Source organism: Euprymna scolopes, chromosome 38 (assembly GCF_053919585.1).
Source record: "Euprymna scolopes isolate OS-2025 chromosome 38, ASM5391958v1, whole genome shotgun sequence".
NCBI lineage: Eukaryota > Metazoa > Mollusca > Cephalopoda > Sepiida > Sepiolidae > Euprymna > Euprymna scolopes.
In genome coordinates, this window is record NC_136519.1 from 75,880,561 (window position 1) to 75,901,744 (window position 21,184).

General features: G+C 34.9%; 2 protein-coding genes across 4 annotated transcripts in view; one reads left to right on the top strand and one right to left on the bottom strand.

Moving 5' to 3' along the window:
* The window catches only part of LOC145263188 (glycogenin-1-like), a 63,844-nt gene extending 47,705 nt beyond the window's left edge, over window positions 1-16,139 (bottom strand). For all 3 annotated transcript variants that reach the window (XM_080120246.1, XM_080120245.1, XM_080120244.1), the window contains exon 1: window positions 15,993-16,139. In XM_080120246.1, the coding sequence (XP_079976372.1) occupies window positions 15,993-16,005 (13 nt within the window). In that variant the 5' untranslated portion in view covers window positions 16,006-16,139. The remainder of the gene's footprint in view (window positions 1-15,992) is intronic.
* LOC145263189 (uncharacterized) overlaps window positions 15,291-21,184 on the top strand; it is a 281,188-nt gene continuing 275,294 nt past the window's right edge. Inside the window, exon 1 of the mRNA XM_080120250.1 lies at window positions 15,291-15,396. The gene's annotated coding sequence lies outside the window, so the exon portion shown is untranslated. The remainder of the gene's footprint in view (window positions 15,397-21,184) is intronic.

The following is a 21,184-nucleotide window of genomic DNA, read 5'->3' on the forward strand; positions in this document are numbered from 1 at the left end:
TGTCAGAGTGGCACTGTACCTTGATTGGGTCAGATAAAAAAATTAAATTAAAGACTTCTCCCATCTGCGCAAAATTGTATGTGCTTTCAACACTTTATCTGTACACTTTGCTATTCCTGCATTGCATGTCATAGAACGAAGCATGTTTGTAACAGATGAGCTCTGTACATCATTTGATTATGAAAAAGGTTTGTATAACACTAGTACTACCGACCTTCCATGATTATGACCTGGCAACATGCCAAGGCAAGACAATCAGCAATCACTTTAAACAGATTTTACTATTGTATTTAGCAGGTGTCTCAAGTGGCCATGACCTCACAACTGAGAAGCGACAACTTAACTGCTTACTTTTCCTCAGATTCAAAACAGCAAACATGGTCGCAATATCGCATCCTTGTGCCTGTTTTCCAAGTATGAGGCGTGTTCCAAAACCAATGAGCTTTTTTTTTCTTTTTTTTTTTTTCTGCCCGGATCAGGATTGCAAATTGTATTGCTAGGACTGAACTTCTGCATTCACGACCTGGATGTTTCATCTGTTGCAGATATTGACAATATGTGACTAAGACCCGAGAACATGATTTTCCTTTCCCCCCAATTAACCATTTAGATATGTTCTAGTAGATCTTTCGTTTTGGTCTCTTGGTCTTACTGGATTCCAGGACAAGAATTTATCTAGTCTGGTGGAATATCTAGTTTCATGCTACTATTTGAGGTAACATCACTTGAAAATTCACCATTACTCAAAAGCTAGTGTGGGCTAGCCATCGTGAGGAGATCTTATTCGGAATGGTGAATAAGAAAAATAAACCTAGTGCCACATTTCATGAAATGTCAACATAACAGTTGACAAATGTACATGGTGACAAGTCAAACATGATAACGAGACAGTACATGGCAAAATGACAAAAGCGATGAAAGTTTTCTAGATTGGTTACCAACATTGTTATTGGAATGGCTGTTGAATATCCCAAATGATATCTAAGTGCTTGATAACTCCATCTAGCTTTTAATGAAAAGTTTAACAAAGCAGTTTGAGACAATTTTAATAACCAAAGATTACTAGCATCTAAAACTAACATTTCAAATTCCATTCAAAACAGTTTACATCTCATCTGAACTTCAATATTTGGTCCCCCACCCCTCAGACATTTGTGAAAAAAAAACTCGACTGCCCAGAACCACTATCAACAATTTCCCACACTCCTTATCTGTGCCTACAACTAGACGTAGATTCCATGAACAGGGTTTCTTTCTTAGAACTGCTCGCCTGTGGAACTATTCCGTTTGCCTGCTTTCCAGCCGACTACAATATGATTGTCTTCAAGTTCGTGAACAAGTTCTTACTGAACCGTCCCCATAAGTAATCCAAGTTACAAAATTCCGGCTAATGTTTACTACGCTAAAATCACAATAACCCTTATCCTCCAGTGGCCTCTGGGCCTTGATAAGTGGTGACCCCCCACCCAGTTAAAAAAAAAAAAAAAAAAAAAAAAAATTACATTTTATATATATATATATATATATATATATATATATATATAGCCAAGTACGACATAATCACGGTTCCCATTAGATCCCAAAGTTAAGCATCATTAAGCATGCTCAGTACTAAAATAGACTATTTGGGAATACCAGGTGCTATACATGTTCTGCTTATGTCAGTTATATACAGCACAATCATGTTGACACCAGTTCTCACCAGAACCAAGTTACAGAACGTTGAGCCTGGCCAGTACCAGATGGGTGACCATTTGGAAAGGCGAGGCGAGGTAAAATACCCGGTAGAGAAACTGGTGCAAGCTATCCTCCTCTTGAGGGTAGATGGGACTTAAGCTGTGGTAGGTACCCCATCTAGTGATGGCATCACGATAAAAAATACCCTTGATAGCCCTGGCAAAGTATCAAGTATTCAGCTACCGACAAGATTTGAATTATACTACAAACTCGTGTAGAGAGTCCAATTTCGGCTGCGGCCATGCTGGATGGATGGCTTATGTCAGCATCATTTTTAGTAATCTTGCACTTGCCACAGAAATCAGACAGTGCCGATTCAAGAGCGTGGTTGGAGATTGCACAACCTTTTCTTCAATTACAGATGCAGGCACTCTCACGGAGGTGGGGGTGTATCTAGCATCTACAGAAACCAGACCAGTGTATATCATAGCTATAAGATTTACAACATGATAGCAGTATTGCTCCTTAAGTTGTGCAGTAATTTCTATATTGTTTTTGTTCATATCACATAAACAATCTGTCCCCATAAGTAATTTAATCTTATTCATTTGATTAATCACTTTCAATCCTTATAATCATTCGACTGATAATCCTTTCTATTAATGCTTTATGACCCGAATTATGATGAGGATTAAAAAAAAATAAAATAAAATTGTCAATTTTAGATGGCCGCATACTGAATATAAGTAATGGACAGTTGGAATCTGGAGGTATCCGGCATTTACCAAGTATACTGAACCAGGCGTGTTTGAATTAATTCAAACACTATGTCGTTATATTCATTTATTTACAACTGAATTAGTTCAGCCAGGTCATAAACGGTTAATGCTCATCCTTAAGTGGCTTTTGGCCTTGATAAATAGCAACTCATAAGTAAAATAAATTAAGAACTTGATGATGGCATTATAATATACACGATTCTGAGCTGGGATCAAAATGTAGTGATCATTCTCGGTTATATAAATTAGGCAATTAAAAAAAATTGCTTTGGCTCCAATCTAGAGTAGCCCTTCTTTGGTAAGCTGGACCCTCCACCACCACACAACTATTAAAAATAGCTTATCTTTAACTATCTTTAGGAGAAAGTCAAGAGACGATCACATTCAACATTAGAATTCTATAGAGCAAAAGATAATGTTAAAGTCTTCCCTCCATTTTTTAACTTGGAAAGGAGAGGAGTAGTAGGGAATCATCTATAATATAAATCCCGTCCGTCCGTATGTTTGTATGTCTGCTTAAAACTTGACAGGCCACGGATTTTCACAAGATCAGTATCGTTTTGAAGCTCAACCCTCCGGACAACAAATACCAAAAAAATTGGCTAAAAAAATTAATTCCTTCATCCTCAACTGGGCACTTTTCTAGCTGATATTTTCCAAAGTTATCCCCTCTTTTCGATTGACTAGTCTTAATTTAAAACATTCATCACTTCTGGTTTGGCGATGGGCGCAACAGCAAAGATGTCACGCTTTTCACATTCTTTTCCTCCTTTGTGATACAGGTTAGAGTCTGCCTGCTTACAACCACTTTTTTTGCTCGACACCTCCAAACACTCGGACAACGCTGGGCACCAAGGTTAGTTTTACTTTAAAGTGACAAGTTAGAAAAATGTTATGGGTTTATGCTTTGTACCGACAAGTCCCTATTCATCAAGGGACTAAGGCCAATTGTCCCTTAAGAATTAATAAGTTTGTCAGGTGAACGGCAAGACATCTGTTAGGATTGGCAACGATGGTTGACACTTGGCAGAATTTGATTAAAGGTTTCATTGATTATGTAAAACAAATTAAGACTAGACAAATGTACAACAAAGCACAACTGATCCAGCCTATTTGGGTATTTAGGCATGTCATTCGAGCAACCTGGGATTCTTAAGTTGAAAAACAAGAAGCAACTAATTTAGACGAACTTGGATGCCATTTCTTTTTTTTTTTTTATTTTTTCATTAAAAATCTTTGTAAAAAAAATTCCCTCTTCCCAGGCTGACATTTAGGGAAAGAATTAAATTTGATATTGTGTTAGTCATTTTTTTTTTTTTTTTATATAAACATTTACTATTAAAAAAAAATGTTAAACAATATGAGAAAACATTTACAGTTTAAGAAAGTTTTTAAAAAGAATAAGTGAACATTTTTATGTTGGACTACAAAAAAAAAAAAATAAAATAAAAGAAATAAAAAGTCATGTCTAAATATTACACAAATAGAAAATCAGCAAGAGAAGTTATACTTGGTCATACATTTGCTATGCATAAATAGTAAAATCATTGAAAAAGACTTGTTTGCATTGGACTTAAAAACGACCATGTAGTCATCCGTGAAGCACCCTCATAGTATCATGTTCCACATACGAAGTTCTTTGAAAGAAACTTCGTTTCTTTAGTTTTAGGTACACAGAGCAATTGATTGCAGTGGTTGTAATTAAACGAGTTTTTGTTAATGTTTTACAGGGGGAGAGGACAAATTTGAGCTCAGCTAAACACCTACTATGACAACGATACAGTAGCAATATCTCTTTAATGAGAAAGAGGCTGTAGGGAAATGAAGAGAATCTCTCCTACTAGATTTTAAAGTCAATTTTGTACTCTGTCAAGAAAAACCGATTCTCTTGAGAGACACCTTCAGATGTGGCAGTAGTACTTCCTCTTAGTATTTATTTATGTGCCTCCCCACAAGGGCAGAGATACAAAGTCTGGTTTTAATGTGGGAGGAAAATCTAGCTCACAGAAAGCACTGGATGGGGGACTAAAATCAGAACAGATACTACACTTAACTCCTAGCAAAGACAGCCAGATAATGTAATAGAGTTCCAAATCCATTTTCTGGTTAGTATTCCAACAGAAGCAGGTGACATTGTGGGCATAGCCATTTCTGACTGCCAAAGCACATCTTATAGTTAATGAATTACATAATCTTTTTAAAATGGCATCACTATATGGATACAAACAAGATAGGATTCAAGACAAATTAAGTTTATTAGTCAGTTCAACAAGGAAAACATTTACTTAAAAATTATAACCCTTAACATTTCAAAGGCCAATGCTTCGTCACAAGAGAAAGGCGCTAGGTAACAGATGTACACAGTTGCAACGTCTAGCATAGGTGAGGTTAGCTTAGAAATGAAATATTTCTAGTGAAAACAAAATATAGAGTAAAGAATAGGAATGATATAGCAGAGAAAGTGGGAGCAGCAGAGGGAAGGAGATAATGACAGAAATTTATAATAGACATATATATATATGTCATCGACATACAGTCCGGTTTTGTTGTATCACAACTCGGTGTCGCTAGACTAGCACCTCTCCCAAGCCGAGGATTGAACCTAGAACAATCACGTTGACAGTCAGTAGTTCTACTGATCGACCCATGGGAAGGGCGCCCGTAAATTATCTTGCCAAATGTCTAAAACATCTGTTCACCACTATTACAGAGCTCTAACCGCTTTGTTTATAAACAAAGAGCGAGCGTCGCATTTTTCATCCAATTAAGTATATAATGTGCATGAAGTCTGGGGATATGTATAAGGCAGAGAAATAGCATAAAAAGGGAAATATTAATGTGCAAGAAGATATGAGAAATAGGATTAAAAGGGATAAAAGAAAAACAGCCAATAACCTTAGGGCCCAAAAGGATCATATGGTAAACTATGTGGCAGCATTTACGTAGCTAATATTTTCTTGCACGTGGAGGTCCAGATGGAAACTGGAGATGCGATTCACATGGTACCAAAAATACTTATATTCTAAGAATCACATTTTCCATATTGAACCGATGAATAAAATTGGTTTTGTTCTGAATTATGTTATGCTCTACCCATAAGTACTAAGAGGTGTGTATGTATATATATATATATATATATATATATATATGAGCTAATAGTTAAAACATGTTAAACACTTTGAAAAAGTTAAAAGCATATTTAATCTGAAAAGGAAACACTTAATAAGTGGATAGTCCTTAATCCACAGAGTTTCGAAGAAATACTTTCCTTCTCATCAGAGAGTATGAATTGGCAAAATGCGGGATCAGATTTTGCATACAAAAGTATTTGATGAGACTGCAAGTAAGTGAAAGATCTTGATAACAAAAAGTGAAGCAGAGGGAATATGGTGAAGAAAAAGGTGATTTCAAATGAATGGATAGTCTGATGAAAGGTAAAGTATCCAATGACGGTAAAATCCAAATTTTTATTTATATATATATATATGAGAGAGAGAGAGAGAGACACACACACACTAACAGGGAGAACTGATGTAGCCCAGGATTGAATGATGATCAATGAAATTAGTCACACTTCCATATTTTTATCATCAAAATCAGTGAAATCACCCATTTTTCAATCACATCGATTGATTGCCTGCTCTAGTTGGGTGACCCATCATGGTGCACCAGAAGGAAGCTTCACATGTCTACTAACATGGACTTAATCCACAATATATTATAGTTTACATTCTACTGTAGAGAACCTACAGTTGATTTTATAAAATTATTTTATATATATATATATATATATATATATATATATATATATATATATATATAAATATATATATTTAAAATGCAAAAGTCAAGTATCATGACTCAATTGTACTTTAAATAGAAACATTGCTAATGTGCTTATATCAAAGAAGCTACTATTGCTTTTATATTCCTGGCGTTTCTGCTTGTGTGGTAATGAACTTCTCAAATGCAATTGTGATGTTAGGCTGTGTAAGGTGTTAACTTTGGTCAAAATCGTTTATTCCTTCATCGAATTATTTTGGCTATCGATACTTATCGAAGACATTCCGATACAAAACCTATCCAAGAACAAGGCCAGGCATATGAACTAGCTTAGTATGAAATGTCAAAAATCGGCCCAGACGTTTTTGAGTCCATAGGGAACAAATTCACAGACACAAAGTTCCTTTTATATAAATTATAAACGACCAAGTGGATCATGGATAGTCTATAGTTTTCTCCAATTTTCAAGTAATTAGATTTCCTGATAATCATTTTTTACGCATGCTTTCATCTTTTGCATATTTACTGCAGTAAATTGGAGTTGACAGTGGTCTAGTGATTAACGACTTGGATGTCTCAGACTCCAGTTAGTTCCAGACAAAAAAAAATCATTTAGTATGTTGGCAACTTTCCGCAAGTACCTGATGTCTTTCTAGGCTAGGATTCTTACAAGAAAAATATCGGAGAAACCAATGCCAAAACTAGATCTTCAGATTCATAAGATGATTGTAGTAAATCACGTAATTTTGTGACGTCAGTGTACACAGCACCTTTTGTGACGTCATTCAGTATGAACTTTAACAAACTGGATAACAAAAATGCCAACACCAACAAGCAAGATAGTTTGGTGCTCTTTCAATTTGTTTTACATTCAAGCATGTGAGCTACTCAGTAACCCTAGCAAAAGGGGCAAAGTGTAACGTCTGTTCTGATATATGCTTTATATCTTGTTCTTAGTGAAGAAGAAATCAGACTAAGGGGCATTTCGGCATATTCCTCAAGACATGTCATCATTGTATTACTTCCTTCGTTTTCTAGACGGTGATAGAGGATTTGGCATCCCCGACGAAACATCTTTCAACATATTTTAACTGAAGAAATTTCACATTCTTAGACTAATTATTAGTCAAAAATATGCGCACGCTTGCGCGTAGAAAAATGGCCACCACTGATAACATAGAATTACATGGCTTAATATTTGGAAAACTTGTTTTTCGTCTAATTTTAAATTTTCGCCAATACTGTGACAAGGCAGTTTGGTACGCGAGTGCACATTTAACAGCCTTTGTTTATGCTCGCGCGTAGCGTAAACAAAGGCTAGGATGTGAAATGGAAAATAGCCCCAGAGTTCAGGAGGGGTTAATACCATGCAAAAGAAATTAAATAAAAAAAAATTTAAAAAAAACAATTCCCCTCTCTCAGATGGGCAGAGAGTGGGTGCTGATTTTAAGTTAAATTTAAAAGGAAAGGTGATCACCCACTTTTCGAAAAAGTAATTTCTTCATATCATGAAAATTATTTTTTTGCGACGGAAAGGCTTGCAGATTCGTTTTTAGCACACCGAAATCTACACAAAAAAAAATTGTTTTATACGAACGTGAGACGGACGGGCCTTAAAGTAAAATACCTAATATTCTTAGGTAAATAAGAGGAAAGAATTCAGACAATAGCGCAGAAAAGGCATTTTCAGAAACAGTTTAAAAAGATGGACATACGATAAAAAGTTTACAAGCACCTTTACCGATTTTTTTTTTTAAGCCGCGAGAGGGAGACAATTTACGTTAGACTTATATTTAAAAACTGCCCCCTCCCTTGCTAGAAATTCTACAATTTTAAAAGTTAATGCTAAATCGATATTTCGAAGTAACATTTGAAAAGAGTGGGTAGTCACATAAGCGTTAAAATATTACTAGTCAACAAGTGAAATCTTATTGGTACTTCTGCAGAATACCGACAGTGTTGAAATAACATTTAGGAACCCATAACACGAGGAAGGGGAAGCTTTTTATTATTCTGTACTTTCACCTAACAATTTAATAAAATAGATGGCGAAAGTCCAATGTTCAACCTAATTAAAAAAAAATGTACGTACCCATCATCACGAAACGAAAATTTCATGTTCCAAAAATACCGAAAATTAACCAAATAGTTTTTTTTTTTAGAAAATCTTATTTTAATAGTAAATCGTAACAACTACAAGGTTGATTTTGATCAATATAGTTCGAATTGAGTTGTCTCCCTTTATTAAAAATGGATCACAACATTCTTGCTCCCTCAAAATTTAGTTAAAAATATTTTGTGATTTTTTGGAATATCACATTTTCGTTCAGTGACGGGTACGTACAAAGATTATTTTTGTTTTTCAATTATGTTGAACTCTGGATGTGCACTAATAAGATACCGTAAAGATTGAATTTAACTTAAAAAGCACGGTATGTATTCCGAGTTATTTTATACTTTTTCGATACAATTGTCAAACAGATTTTCAGGAGAGATTTACAATCCCATATTGCACTGACAGTAGAAAAGTTTCTTCGACCGAAAGGTAATAAAAGAGGACTTATTGGACAAAAGCAGCCCCTTTGTCTAAAATCACACCGGATTTAAAAGGCCATTTCAAGGCCAATTTTATTCGGTCAAACACTTGCATGTATTTAACGATTTTGTTTATGCTTCTATGGGACATATAGTTTTAGTTAGGGCTAGGACAACAGCATATTCTTTTCATTGGTTTTGACTCGAGTTGGTATCCGTTGATATCTTATATGCTTTTTTATAGACTGATGTAATACAGTGATGTATGTATGTGGTTCTCGGTTGATTAACTGTGTTGTCGTATATACTAGAGTCAAAATAAAAAAATATGCTGTTGTCATAATCATGCAGACACCAATTCCCCGTAAGAATACCACCAGGTGTTAGAAATTGTTGGCTACAAATCTAACAGACTTAGATTTCACAAGTGTAGGCGGGGCAAGGCCACAAATACTTCATAGATGCAAATTTTTTTTTTTGTTTTGTTTTGTTAACTTGTTAACGAGACAAAACCGAATCTGACATTAAAATCACAGCCAATGAATAATTTCGGGTGATTTCACCTTGACAAACTTTGATACTGTCGGTTTTCTTATGGAAGAAACAGCAAAGTCACCAAATCGCGGCGTGACTTACCGCAGCATAGCAAACAAAGTTTTGTGTAGCTAAAAAGGTTTTTCATATCATTGCATGAAAATTTGAGATTTTAATTATCAACACATTAGGTATTCAATAACACGTTTTCAGGATTACGGCTTGTTGATGTAAAAAGTGAAACGCCGATTCCGAAAATAAACCGGAAAACGGTAGTTTCGTTTCGGTTTCGCTTTGATGCTTGTTAAGAGTTGACAGATCGATTTTTTTTTTTAATATATGGATTAAAGCAAAAAAAAAAAAAAAAAAAAAAAAAAAAAAAAATAGTTAATTGTCATGTCGAAAACAGTAATATATCAAAAAATTACAAAAATTCATCAAGTAGAAAATTTATAGTTAAAATGTTTACGAAAAATGGGGGGGGGGGGGCATTTTTCCCCCCTAAATGTGAAAACCTTGCAGGGCCGGGGACATTTATCTCCCTTTTCGCCACTAATACCTGACGCATGTTTTAAACTTTAGTTAAAAAAAAAAAAAAAGTTTTACCGAGTTTTCGTAATTTCTGGATATATTACTATTTTCGACATGACAATTAACTAAGTACTGTTTTTGCTTAAACCCACATGAAAAGTATCGATCTCTCGACTTAAAAAGCCCCTTACCCATTTATTTACATCAGCAAGCCGTAAATTTGAAAACGTTCTTCAGAGGGTGTCCCAATAGATTTTAACTAATTCATGCAATATTTTTTAATGACTACAAAGAATTGTTTGCTCGCAATGTAGTCACGCCGCGATTCAGCCACTCCCCCCCCCCCAAGCCGGGTCCCCCATTTACTCGTCCCCATCTCGAGGAAGATCTAAGAGCGATTTTTAATGTACGGAAAAAAGCAGCCATACCTCCACAAACAGGAGGCATTGGATTTTTATAAAATCCATAAAACTACAGAAACATTTAGAAAACCAGTGTGTTACCATAGGGGTGGGGGAGTGGGGGACGTTTTGCGAGTTTGTACTTTCACCTAACAATTTAATGAAAAGAAATACCGAAAAACTTTAAAATCCTAAAAAAAAAAATAAATAAATAAAAAAATAAATAAATAAATAATAAAAGAGGGAGCTGAGAGGGTGGACCCAGAACTACACAGGACTAGTATCGCAGTCAACAGGGAAAAGGTCATTAATGACCTAGATCAGAGTCTTGAAACTACGGCCGGGAGCTTTTTTGTACAGCGTAAAATTCGGGGGGGGGGATTAAACTGAATATAGAGTAGTGGTTTTTCTTCGGAAAATGATTTAATTTAAGAGAACCAGTTTACTAAAAAGTGAAAGAGCAAAACGGTAACACGTCCAGGTCATTTTTGGCCTGCGTCTCGAAAACACGCACATAACTTAAGATACAAGCATTCAGAGCGACAAACACAGGCGGACATAACCTTTTATATTCTACACGCGTCCGATTAGATACATAATCAAATAGATAGGAAATACTTTAAGGTTTTAAAAGGGCGACAGATGATGCAGCTTCGGTTAAGTATAAGTGTCGTGATCAAACCAAATCCGGGAAAATCCCGTGCGGACCCAAATTTCAGAGAGATAAAGGCCAGACGAAAGTAGGACAATATGGAGAAAAGGAAAAGAAAACCAGTAAAACGAGAGAGTAAGGAAATCGGATAGAGACGGAGAAAGGTGGGTGGGTGTCAGGTAACAAAGGTTAGCAGCAACCTTTCAAAAATGGTAAGAAATCTTCGAAAGTAAACGATGTGGGTGGAAAGTGTTCTTCGCCTTCAAAGTCAAACCAGTTATTACGACTTAAATTCAAAAAGGAATTGTGTGCATTAAAGTTACAGAAATCTAAAATAATCAGTAGAAAGAATTTCTGTAGCACAGTAATTAGGGGGGAGGAAGGGGGGTTACATACAAATGTTACCAAAGGCAACTTACCTGGATAAGCTGCGTTTTAACTTATTTTAAATCATTTTTACGAGGAAAAATAATTTGACAATATTTCAGGTCATAATAGAGCCTCGATACGAGAAAATCGAAAATTTAAAATACTGGTAAAACCTCCAATAAAGGTCAATCGTGCATGCAAAAATGTTCTACCATTGATATTTAAACGATTATCGAGATTCCACACATTTAAAGAGATCGATATATTTTTCATCCGAACTAACACGCAACACTGCAACACTTGTTTTAAAAGTTGAGTAGTAAGAAAAAAAAAAAAGAAAAGTTAAATTTATCCAGTTAAGTAGCTTGCCTTTGGTAACATTTTGATCACTTGGGGCGGGGGGGGGGAGAAATGCGCACAGAAAGCACAACCCATATTACTAAAGTCTTTTTTTTTTTTTTTGTCACGCTTGAAATATTCAATTTTTAGGGTGAGGACCAAGGCTGTATTCAACACCTGAATTGAGGAGGGGGTAAATACAGCATTTATTGAAATAAAATTAGGTAAATTCAGTTTTTTTTTTTTTTAACCAGGAAGGAAAGAGTGCCTGAGCGGGCACTCCTGCTCAAACCCACGCTTTCCTTACGTTTATTAATTTAATAATTTCCAAATTTAAATGAGTAAAACTTCCCTTTTAATGGAAAAATACGCAATATTTTATTGCCTTTGATCAAAATGATATTTATTCGAATATCCTGGATAATTTTACAGTAAACCAATTTCAGAAAATACAGAAGCATCTCCAAAACCTTAGGAATTTGGTAGAAGAAACGGCAACTACAAACAATACACATACTATTTGGTGAAGGAACGCGAAAATAATACAAGTTATCAAGTTCAGCATCTCCGTCTTGACAAAGGCTGGACGGCGAAGAAGACCATGTAGAAAAAAAAAAAAAAAAATCCATGTTCCAATAGTTTTTCATTTATCTCGTTAAGATATTTTTACTATGAGCAAAAATAGTTTTACATAAAAATAGTTTTTATTTACGCACTTATGTTACCGTGCTATTTTTTTTTTTATAGTATTTTCAAATTAAAGTTTTACGATATATTTTTTTTAATTGTTAGGTGAAAGTACAGAATTACAAAACACCATCCGTGTTAAGAACGGCTTTCTAGATAACATTTCAGCACGGTAACATAAGTGCACATGTATCGAAAAACATACTATGGGGGCGGGATTTGTTTTCATAGCTCCAGAGTCCACTCCAGCGCCAAGCCAGTAAAGCGTTTTGTCTACACGGGGATGGGATGCTGCTGCAACCAAATAAACATCGAAAAACAGCATTTATGGGCACCTAGGGTATTTCAGTTATCTGGGAGTCTGTTTTAAGTACCGATAGAATCTAGAATCGATGCCGGTCGAATGAGTTTACGATTTGAAATCCGGAAGGATAAAAATGCGACTTGAATCATAAGCTACTTCGGACATTTCCGAGATTTATTGGTAAACACATGTCAATACTCTGGACAGACTTCATCTGGGTACTCTTATAAGTACCAGGATTTCTAAGGAATGCGGAGTAAATGCCATGTGAAGAAAGGGAGGGGGTGCTGACGTGCTGATCCCCCCGTTCCTAAGTTTCGGCCTGTTAATACAGAGAAAATGTTTAGATTTTTTTTTTTTTTTTTTTTTTACATGGGGGGGGGGTCACCACATATCAAGGCCCGAAGGCCACTCAGGGATAAGGGTTATTGCGTGTACAGTAATCAAGATGGTTTTGGGGGGGGGTAATGATAACAGCATTATTCTAGGAATTTTTTTTTAAGTATCTCCCGATAAAAAAGGGAGAGGGGGTCAGGAGGATCTTCAGGACGTAACCACATACCCCTTCCGTTATTCTGACACGGGTGGAAGAGTAAGACCTAACTAAATTTGTTTTGAGTTTTTACTTACATTCAATACAAAGTTTTAGATTAATATAAGATTTGGAAAAAGTAAGAAACATTTGGAAGGTTTTAAAATTTTACTGCGTAGAGCGAGAAAAAGGGATTTGTTAAGGGGTAGGTTACTCTACCATTGCAAGAAAGAGGGATTGAAAAGTCAGTTCCCCAGAGGAGCAGGAGTATTAACCTGCAAAAATTACCCGGGCAGCCCCATCGGTATTCCCCGGTGAGAGCGCCTGAGCGCCTCGCCTCAGAGGATTAGAAATAAACTAACCCGTTCCCAAAGAGAGAAGGCAAAGCCTGGGAGAGTGGACCTCCTAGAACTACATAGGACTAAAACGCCCACCGCAAAATCAACAGGGACCAGGTCATTACAAGAATGGTTTAATTCCTGTGAGTTCGGGGTCCCAGGATAAAAATCCGTGGCCGCGTTAGCGGAAGGGGGTAAATAAAGGCTTCGGTTAGAAGTTACAAGAAGGTCGAAGTTTTCATCGATCGAAATTAGGATATAATCACCAAGAGGAAAATTGAGATAAAAATAAATTTTAAAAATCCGAAACCTGCTAGAAATGTCACGTGTACAAATTTATATTGAAGTTTATAGCTTTAAGATGGCCGCTGTTGGTACCTTGTCATAACTCCCTTCTGCAAACCGGCCTTCGGGCCAAGATCAGTCAGTGTAGTATCTGTTCTGAATGCTACACTTCATTTTTTCTGTCCTCGCTCAATGGAGAAATTCTTTATGACGGAGACAATTTGTTGTTCTTATTCAGATTGCCCCTTTTACGTGGAATAGAGTTTTGCCCACATTAAAAACCGACGCTGTGTCTGTGTAGGTGGGGGGGGGCAAATAGGAACAATTAAACCAGACTAAATACCGTAATGACACTTAATACCGACAAAATGTTTTAAAGAAAGTTCCGTTTTCCGTGTAAAGAAAACACGTCTAAATTTGCCCGAGAGGTTAAACTGCACAAGTGCCGTAATGTTATATTATTCCGGTATTGTTATCAGTTTACAGATTGCGCTACATATTTTTAATTTTACGTTATCTAATTAAATTGTTAGCCTTCTTTATTAAGGGCTTTCCTAATAACATCTCGGCACGGTCCGTAAGCTGCATGATAAAACTAGAATTCGGTTAAAATTAGGTTTCAATTGATCTTAAAAAGTTTATATAAAAACAAGTATTTTCTTGCTTTCCAAGAAAAGCCAAGGTATAAAGTTTCATTTTATCTACATTAACAGACATGCGACAACTTTCCACGAGTTTCTCCTACTGTAACAACACCGATAACTTTTTGACGTGTTAAAAATACTTAAATTGATAGCAACAGTTTGAGAGATGTAGGGGAGGGTGGGTGTTCCCATTCTAGTTTTATTACTAGAGTAATCGCTATGCCAGAAAACTTAATGTGCTTAGAAATACAAATAGCGACACTGAAGAAAATTATGTACTTATGCATTTATTGTACCGCGCCGAAATAACGTTAGTCAGAAAGCCATTCTTAACATGGAGAGAAAAGGAAGTTTTAACTTGTGCAACTAACAAACAACTAAGAGATCGTAATTTTTTTTTTTTTTTTTTTTTTACATAGGCGTCACCACTTATCAAGGCCGATCGACCACTCAAGGATAAGGGTTAAAGAATGTAGAGTAGTCAAAAGGACAATATAGTAATCAATAGTAATTTTAAGAAAATATCAAAAAAAAAAAAAAAAAAAAAAAAAAAAAAAAAAAAAAAAAAAAAAAAAAATAGAGCGATACAATAAGAGCGATAAGCACCGAAAAGTGTTAAACAGTTCGTTTTCGGGAGAGAAGAAAAATACAATATTAAATAATTTCAAAAAGCAAATAAGTTATTTTCAGATGAAAATAGTTGTCGGAAGACTCAAAATACGAATAATCAATCCTCATCTCAAAAGTAAGTAAATTTCGAATAAGCTTAGTTACGAAGTTTTAGCTTATGGATTAAAAATAAAAAAATATGAGCGATAAGATTTGGTTTATTCGGATTGCTATTCGCATTCTGCTTATTTTTTCACAATGTTTCGGTCGATGTAACTTCCAACCTTCTTCAGGTGCGCATCATCGGAAGCAAAAGCTCGTATTCCAACCTGAGAATTCTGTACAAGTTCAGAAGTTTGAAAACATGTACCTGAAGAATGGTCACATCGGCCGAAACGTAAGTTTAATACAAATTATCAAGTATTGTTTATACAATAAATAAAAACGAGACAATTGTCATACATGAAAAGGATTTAAATATAGAACATATACATACGCACATACAAAAAAAAAAAAAAAAAAAAAGCACGATACGTATGCAACAATCGTACCTTAAAAGAAAAAATTCAATTATTACGGTATATTAAGTTCATGTCATTTTTTTTAGATCGTTAGGTGAAAGTACAAATATTTAGAAAGTGTTATTTAGCGACCCATTCTAAACATAGGATGTTAAGAATTGGGTTCTAAATGACATTATTTCAGCACGGTTCGTATTCTGCATAAACATCCAAATATTTACATATATTTACATATATATATATTTATATTATATATATATTTTTTTTTTAATTGATTTGTTTACGATAAAAAAAAAAAACATTTAAATTCCATCCTTTTTTGGGGGGCTTCCTAAAAATCATAGAAAAGCTTCAAATGTCTTAATTTCAAGAAGTTTCTAAAAGATAGAAAAGAAAAATAAACAAAAACTTTCTTGCTAAAAAATAATTTGTTAAAATATCGAAAAAATAAAACTCGTTTTGTATGACGTACCGCTTTCTGCCATGTTGAGAAGGAAAAAAAAAACTCCTGCTATCCAAAACAGCAGACAACCGACCTTGACCAAAGAGCTTCGATGGTCGTTATATACGTCACTTCCCGTCACGTGACCAAGGTTGGAGGCTGAAAGCGAATGTCATCAAAACTACGGAACGCCATAAGTGTAAAAAGAAAAAACTACACAATTATTGCCTATCGAAAAAACAAAAACAAAACAAAAGCAATAAAAACCTACGCATATAAAATAAAATAAAAACAATAGAAGATGCTTTCAAATTTCTTCATAACAATCTAACACCGGATTATTTACTCGCATTATTTGAATTCTTCGGACTACTGTTCTCATCTTCAGTTTCATTTTCACAACGTTTTCGGCCGATGCAACCGCCGACCTTTTTCAGGAATATCTTGCCGAACTCTGGAAGCTTTTTGACGAACTCGGGATCCGCACGGAATTTCGAACCATTTATTTAATCCACGGGGTAGCGTGGAAAGGATTTGCCCGACAGAAAGATTTCTCAGTTCGACAAGACCTGAAGAAGGTCGGAGGTTACATCAACCGAAATGCTGTGAAAACAACACTCAAGATGAGAACAGTTGTCCGAAGAATCCAGATAATCAATCCTTATGTGTAAAAAAATAAATAAATAAAATCAGAAAAGTGATTAATATTCTATTTTTTAAAATAAATATTATTATATTAGTTTTAGCAGAAGCAAAATGTAATATCTGTTTTGATACTACACTTGACCTTTTCTGCCCTGTGAGTGAGAGAATTCCTTCTAGACTGAGGCGATTTTATTTTTGTCTCAATCCAGGGCACTTCTATTGGGGAAAATAATCAAGTATCGAATGTTCACCTTCAAGCTGAACATTCGATACTTGATTATTTTTTTTTTAATATGTTGTCTGAAGCAAAAGCAATATTACGTACTTAATTGCCATGTCGACAATAGTAATATATCCAAAAATTACGAAAATTCATCAAGTAGAACTGCTGCTATTGTTTTTAGTAAATAAAAAAAAATGTCTCTCGCTATGGGCTACAAATGTCGGTATAATCATAAATTTGGGTACTTGTACATTTTAATCAAGAAACTAAAAAATGAAAATACTGAAAAAAAGTTATATTGTACCTACCAGTTATGGAATGAAGTTCTAAAAAATCCCCTTTATTTGATCAAGTAGTTGTATTTTATTATTTTATTATTTTATTTTATTTTATTTAACAGAGGAAAATTAAATTTGAATGAGAGCAATCGTATCCCGCCATCTTGTTTATTTCGCAGACAAGGAGGAGGGTGCACCAAGGGAGATAATTCCATCGTCTTTTAAAGTTTGTCAAAATTTGACGAGATTAATTTGAAACATGGGCAGAAAAAATACCTATATAAATATTTTAGGGGGTTTTTTTTTTCACTTATTTTACAGTTTCTCTGCCCCTTTTTTAATCTCTTTTTCATTTTGTCTTTTGTTGATCACTTTTTCGTTTAAAAGCACCCCCTCCTCGTCTGCGAAATAGGCAAGATGGCGGAATACGATCGATCTCATTCAAATTTGATTTTCCTCTACTTGATCAAATAAAGTGAATTATTATTATATTTTTTTGTTTTTCGGAAAACTTAATTCCATTCATTGAATACGATATTAAAAATCACTTTATTGGTACTTATGCACTTATGTTACCGAACTGGTGGGTGTTTTGTAACTATTCTGTAGTTTCACTTAACAATTTAATAAACGAAAAGATATTGTAAAACTTGAATTTAACTTGAAAATATTTTTTTTAAATAGCACGGTAACATAAGTGCATAGGCACCGCTTTATTTTACATATTTATTTTCCAAAAGACCGTTTGAATAAATTCCCAAATGACTTAAATTTAAAGTGTTGTGTAATTATTTCAAAAAAAATAAAATAAAATAATAATAATAATAATAATAATAATAATAATAATAATAATAATAATAATAATAATAATAATAATAAATAAAGAGCCATATAGGACCGTGCTATTTTTTAAAATAATATTTTCAAGTTAAATTTAAGTTTTACAATATCTTTTTGTTTATAAAATTGTTATGTGAAAGTACAGAATAGTTAAAAAAAAAAAAAAAAAAAAAACGCCAGTTCGGTAACATAAGTGCATAAGTACCAATAAAGTGATTCTTAATATCGTATTTAGCTAAATCCATAACGACATCCACTTGAATGAATGGTTTATTTTATTGTCGCTACACCGTAATCACGTGATTAAAATTTTAGCAAACAAAAAATTGAGAGGCAAAAAAGTATGGAGAACCTATTATTATTATCATTATTATTATCATTATTATCATTATTATTATTATTATCATCATCATCATCATCATCATTATTATTATTATCATCATTATTATTATTATTATTATTATTATTATTATTATTATTATTGGCTCACAAGGAGCTTTCACACATGTCTTCAGAGATCATTCCCTGAAAACAGCCTGTGGTGTTCCCTGGAAGCTGAGTGACAACAAGTCTCCCCAGGTTTCCAGAACTCTCCACCTCTTTCGATAACTTTTGAAAATAAATTTGCATTATTGCAACAGCTGCTTGCCATTGATTTCTCGTTGGCAGCAGCTATTGGTCTTTGCTGGGATCTGAGTGGCAATAAGCCTCCCCAAGGTTCCAGTTCTCTTTGCACTTATTCGGCTGAGGACTGGTCAGTTCATCGGTCTTTCCTTCCTCCTTGACTCTACTTGGCTATTTGGTCTCGCTCTTTAGGCGGGGGCAGTGATGTGACAATGGTGGGGGTTAGGGTTGGGTTAGAGAACTTATAGATATGCGGTTTCAGTGTTCTTGGTTCCATGTAGTGTTTCATGTTTTGCCTTTACAGCCTTTTGTCTGGCCCGCACTTGTTGCTCCTGTGTGTTAGTTTCCACATTCAAGGGTTTTCTTAATATTTCAGTTGTTTTCATAATTGTTGTTTGTTGTATTTTTCCAGTCATTCCTTCGATTTCAATTTCTCCCATTCTTTTTCCAAAGTTTTTTCGGGATTGTTCCTAGTGCTCCTACTATTATAGATATTATTTTTATTTTCTTCATCTTCCATATCCCTTTCAGTTCTCTGACTAGCTCTGTCTATTTGCTCCGTTTCTCCTTTTCTTTGATATTCACCCTGTGGTCAGCTGGAACAGCAACTTATTATTGCCTCACATGGAGCTTTCACACAAGTCAACAAACGATCTGATTGGAAACCTGTGGCATTCTCTGGAAGCTGAGTGACAACAAGTCTCCCCAGACGTCCAGCTCTCTCCACCTCCTTCGATAGCATTTGCAAATGAATTTGCATCATCACAACAGCCACTTACCATTGATTTCTCGCTGGTAGTGGCCATTGGTTTATACTGGAATTTGAGTGGCACTCAGCCTCCTCAAGGTCCCAGTTCTCTTTGCGCTTGTCCAGCCGAGGTCTGGTTGGCGCTCGCTCCTCTGTCTTTCAGTCCTTATTGACCCTTCTCGGCCCTTTGGTATCATTTTATTTTTAGGGGGGGGGATCGGTGATGAAACAATGGGGGTAATGCATGATGGGGGGTGTAGAACTTGTAAATATGCAGTTTCTGTGTTCTTCATTCCCTGTAACGCTTATTCGTTATATTGTCTTGTATTATTCTCCGCATTCAAGGGTTTTCCTTAATATTTCAGTCGTTTTCATTATCGTTAGTCGTTGTACTTTTGCAGTTATTCCTCTGATTATTATTATTATTATTCTTCTTATTATTATTATTATTTACGATATTTCAAAAGAATCTGAAATATTCATGAAGTTTCCAAATGATTCGAAAAGATATTGTCATTTAACTGCTACAGATTGTCAATTAAATGATAAAGAATATGAAAAAGAAAAATGAGTAAAACATATTTTAGTTATTCGTAGTATTTGGATTCTTCGGACTACTGTTTTCATCTTGAGTGCCATTTTCTCAACGTTTTGGTCGATGCAACCTCCGACCTTCTTCAGGTGTATCTTGTCGAACTTCGGAATGCTTCTGCCGAACTCGGAAATTCTCCAGATGGTAACAGTAGTCTGAAAAATCCAAATAATACAAATGACGAATCATCATCTAAAAAATTCAGAAACGTCATATTTTAGCTATTTTAGTAATATATCAAAATCTTTAGATCAAGTAATAGAACAACATAAGAAAAGGCAAATGTAATTTATCTTAGACCCTCTCGGAAAATTTAACATAAGAAAATTCGAATTATCGATATTAGAGCCTCCTAATGACAGCATTATTCGTTTGTCCCCCTGAATCGTGTATCTGTAAATAAAAATGTTCTTCATTGAGCTAAACACTAACCTCAAGTTTAGGTGACAGTAGGAAACAAATCTATATACAACTAAAACTCTGTGGGTTTTCTTTGTTATTGTGTTTCCATGTTTTTTTTTTTGTTTTTAATATTTTCTTTTCATTAATGAATAATTATCAAGGCCAAAATCCACTTGAGGATATATGTTAATGCTAAGGATTGCTTTAATGACAAAAATAATGTTTTTCCATCTTAAATCGTGACTGAACTCTTGAATGATTCCTTTCTTTTTTTGTGTGTGTTTCTTTATTTCTTTCTTCTCTTTATTAAGCCACTAGCATGGGTGTCTGGCATTGCCCGGGTGTTTGTAGGTGTGTGTTGAGCGAAAAAAAAAAAAAAAAGTTGCAGTAGGCAGGCAGGCTCGAACCCGTGACACGAAGGCGGAAAAGAAAGTGGAGGTGTGTGTAAGGGTGTTGGTTGAACAAAAAGAAAATGGAAAATTGCGAGCGCAAAAAAAAAAAATGTGGGAGTAGACAGGCAGGCTTGAACCCGTACCACGAAGGAGGAAAAGAAAGTGAAAAAAATAAGGGACACGTTAGCTGTTGCACCCATCACCAAGTCGGAAGTGACGTAGGTTTAAATTAAAGCTAGACAATTGAAAAGAGGCGATGACTTTCGAAAATATCGGTGAAAAAAGCGACTCCTCCTTGTAGAAAACTGCCCAGTTGAGGATGAAGGAATTAATGTTTTTGGCCAATTTTTCGATATTTGTCGTCCAAAGTGTTGAGCTTCAAAACGATACTGATCTCATGAAAATCCATCGCCTCTGTCGAAAGTTTTAGGCATACATACATACATACATGATGATTGCAACGTCTTGTCAGACGAGT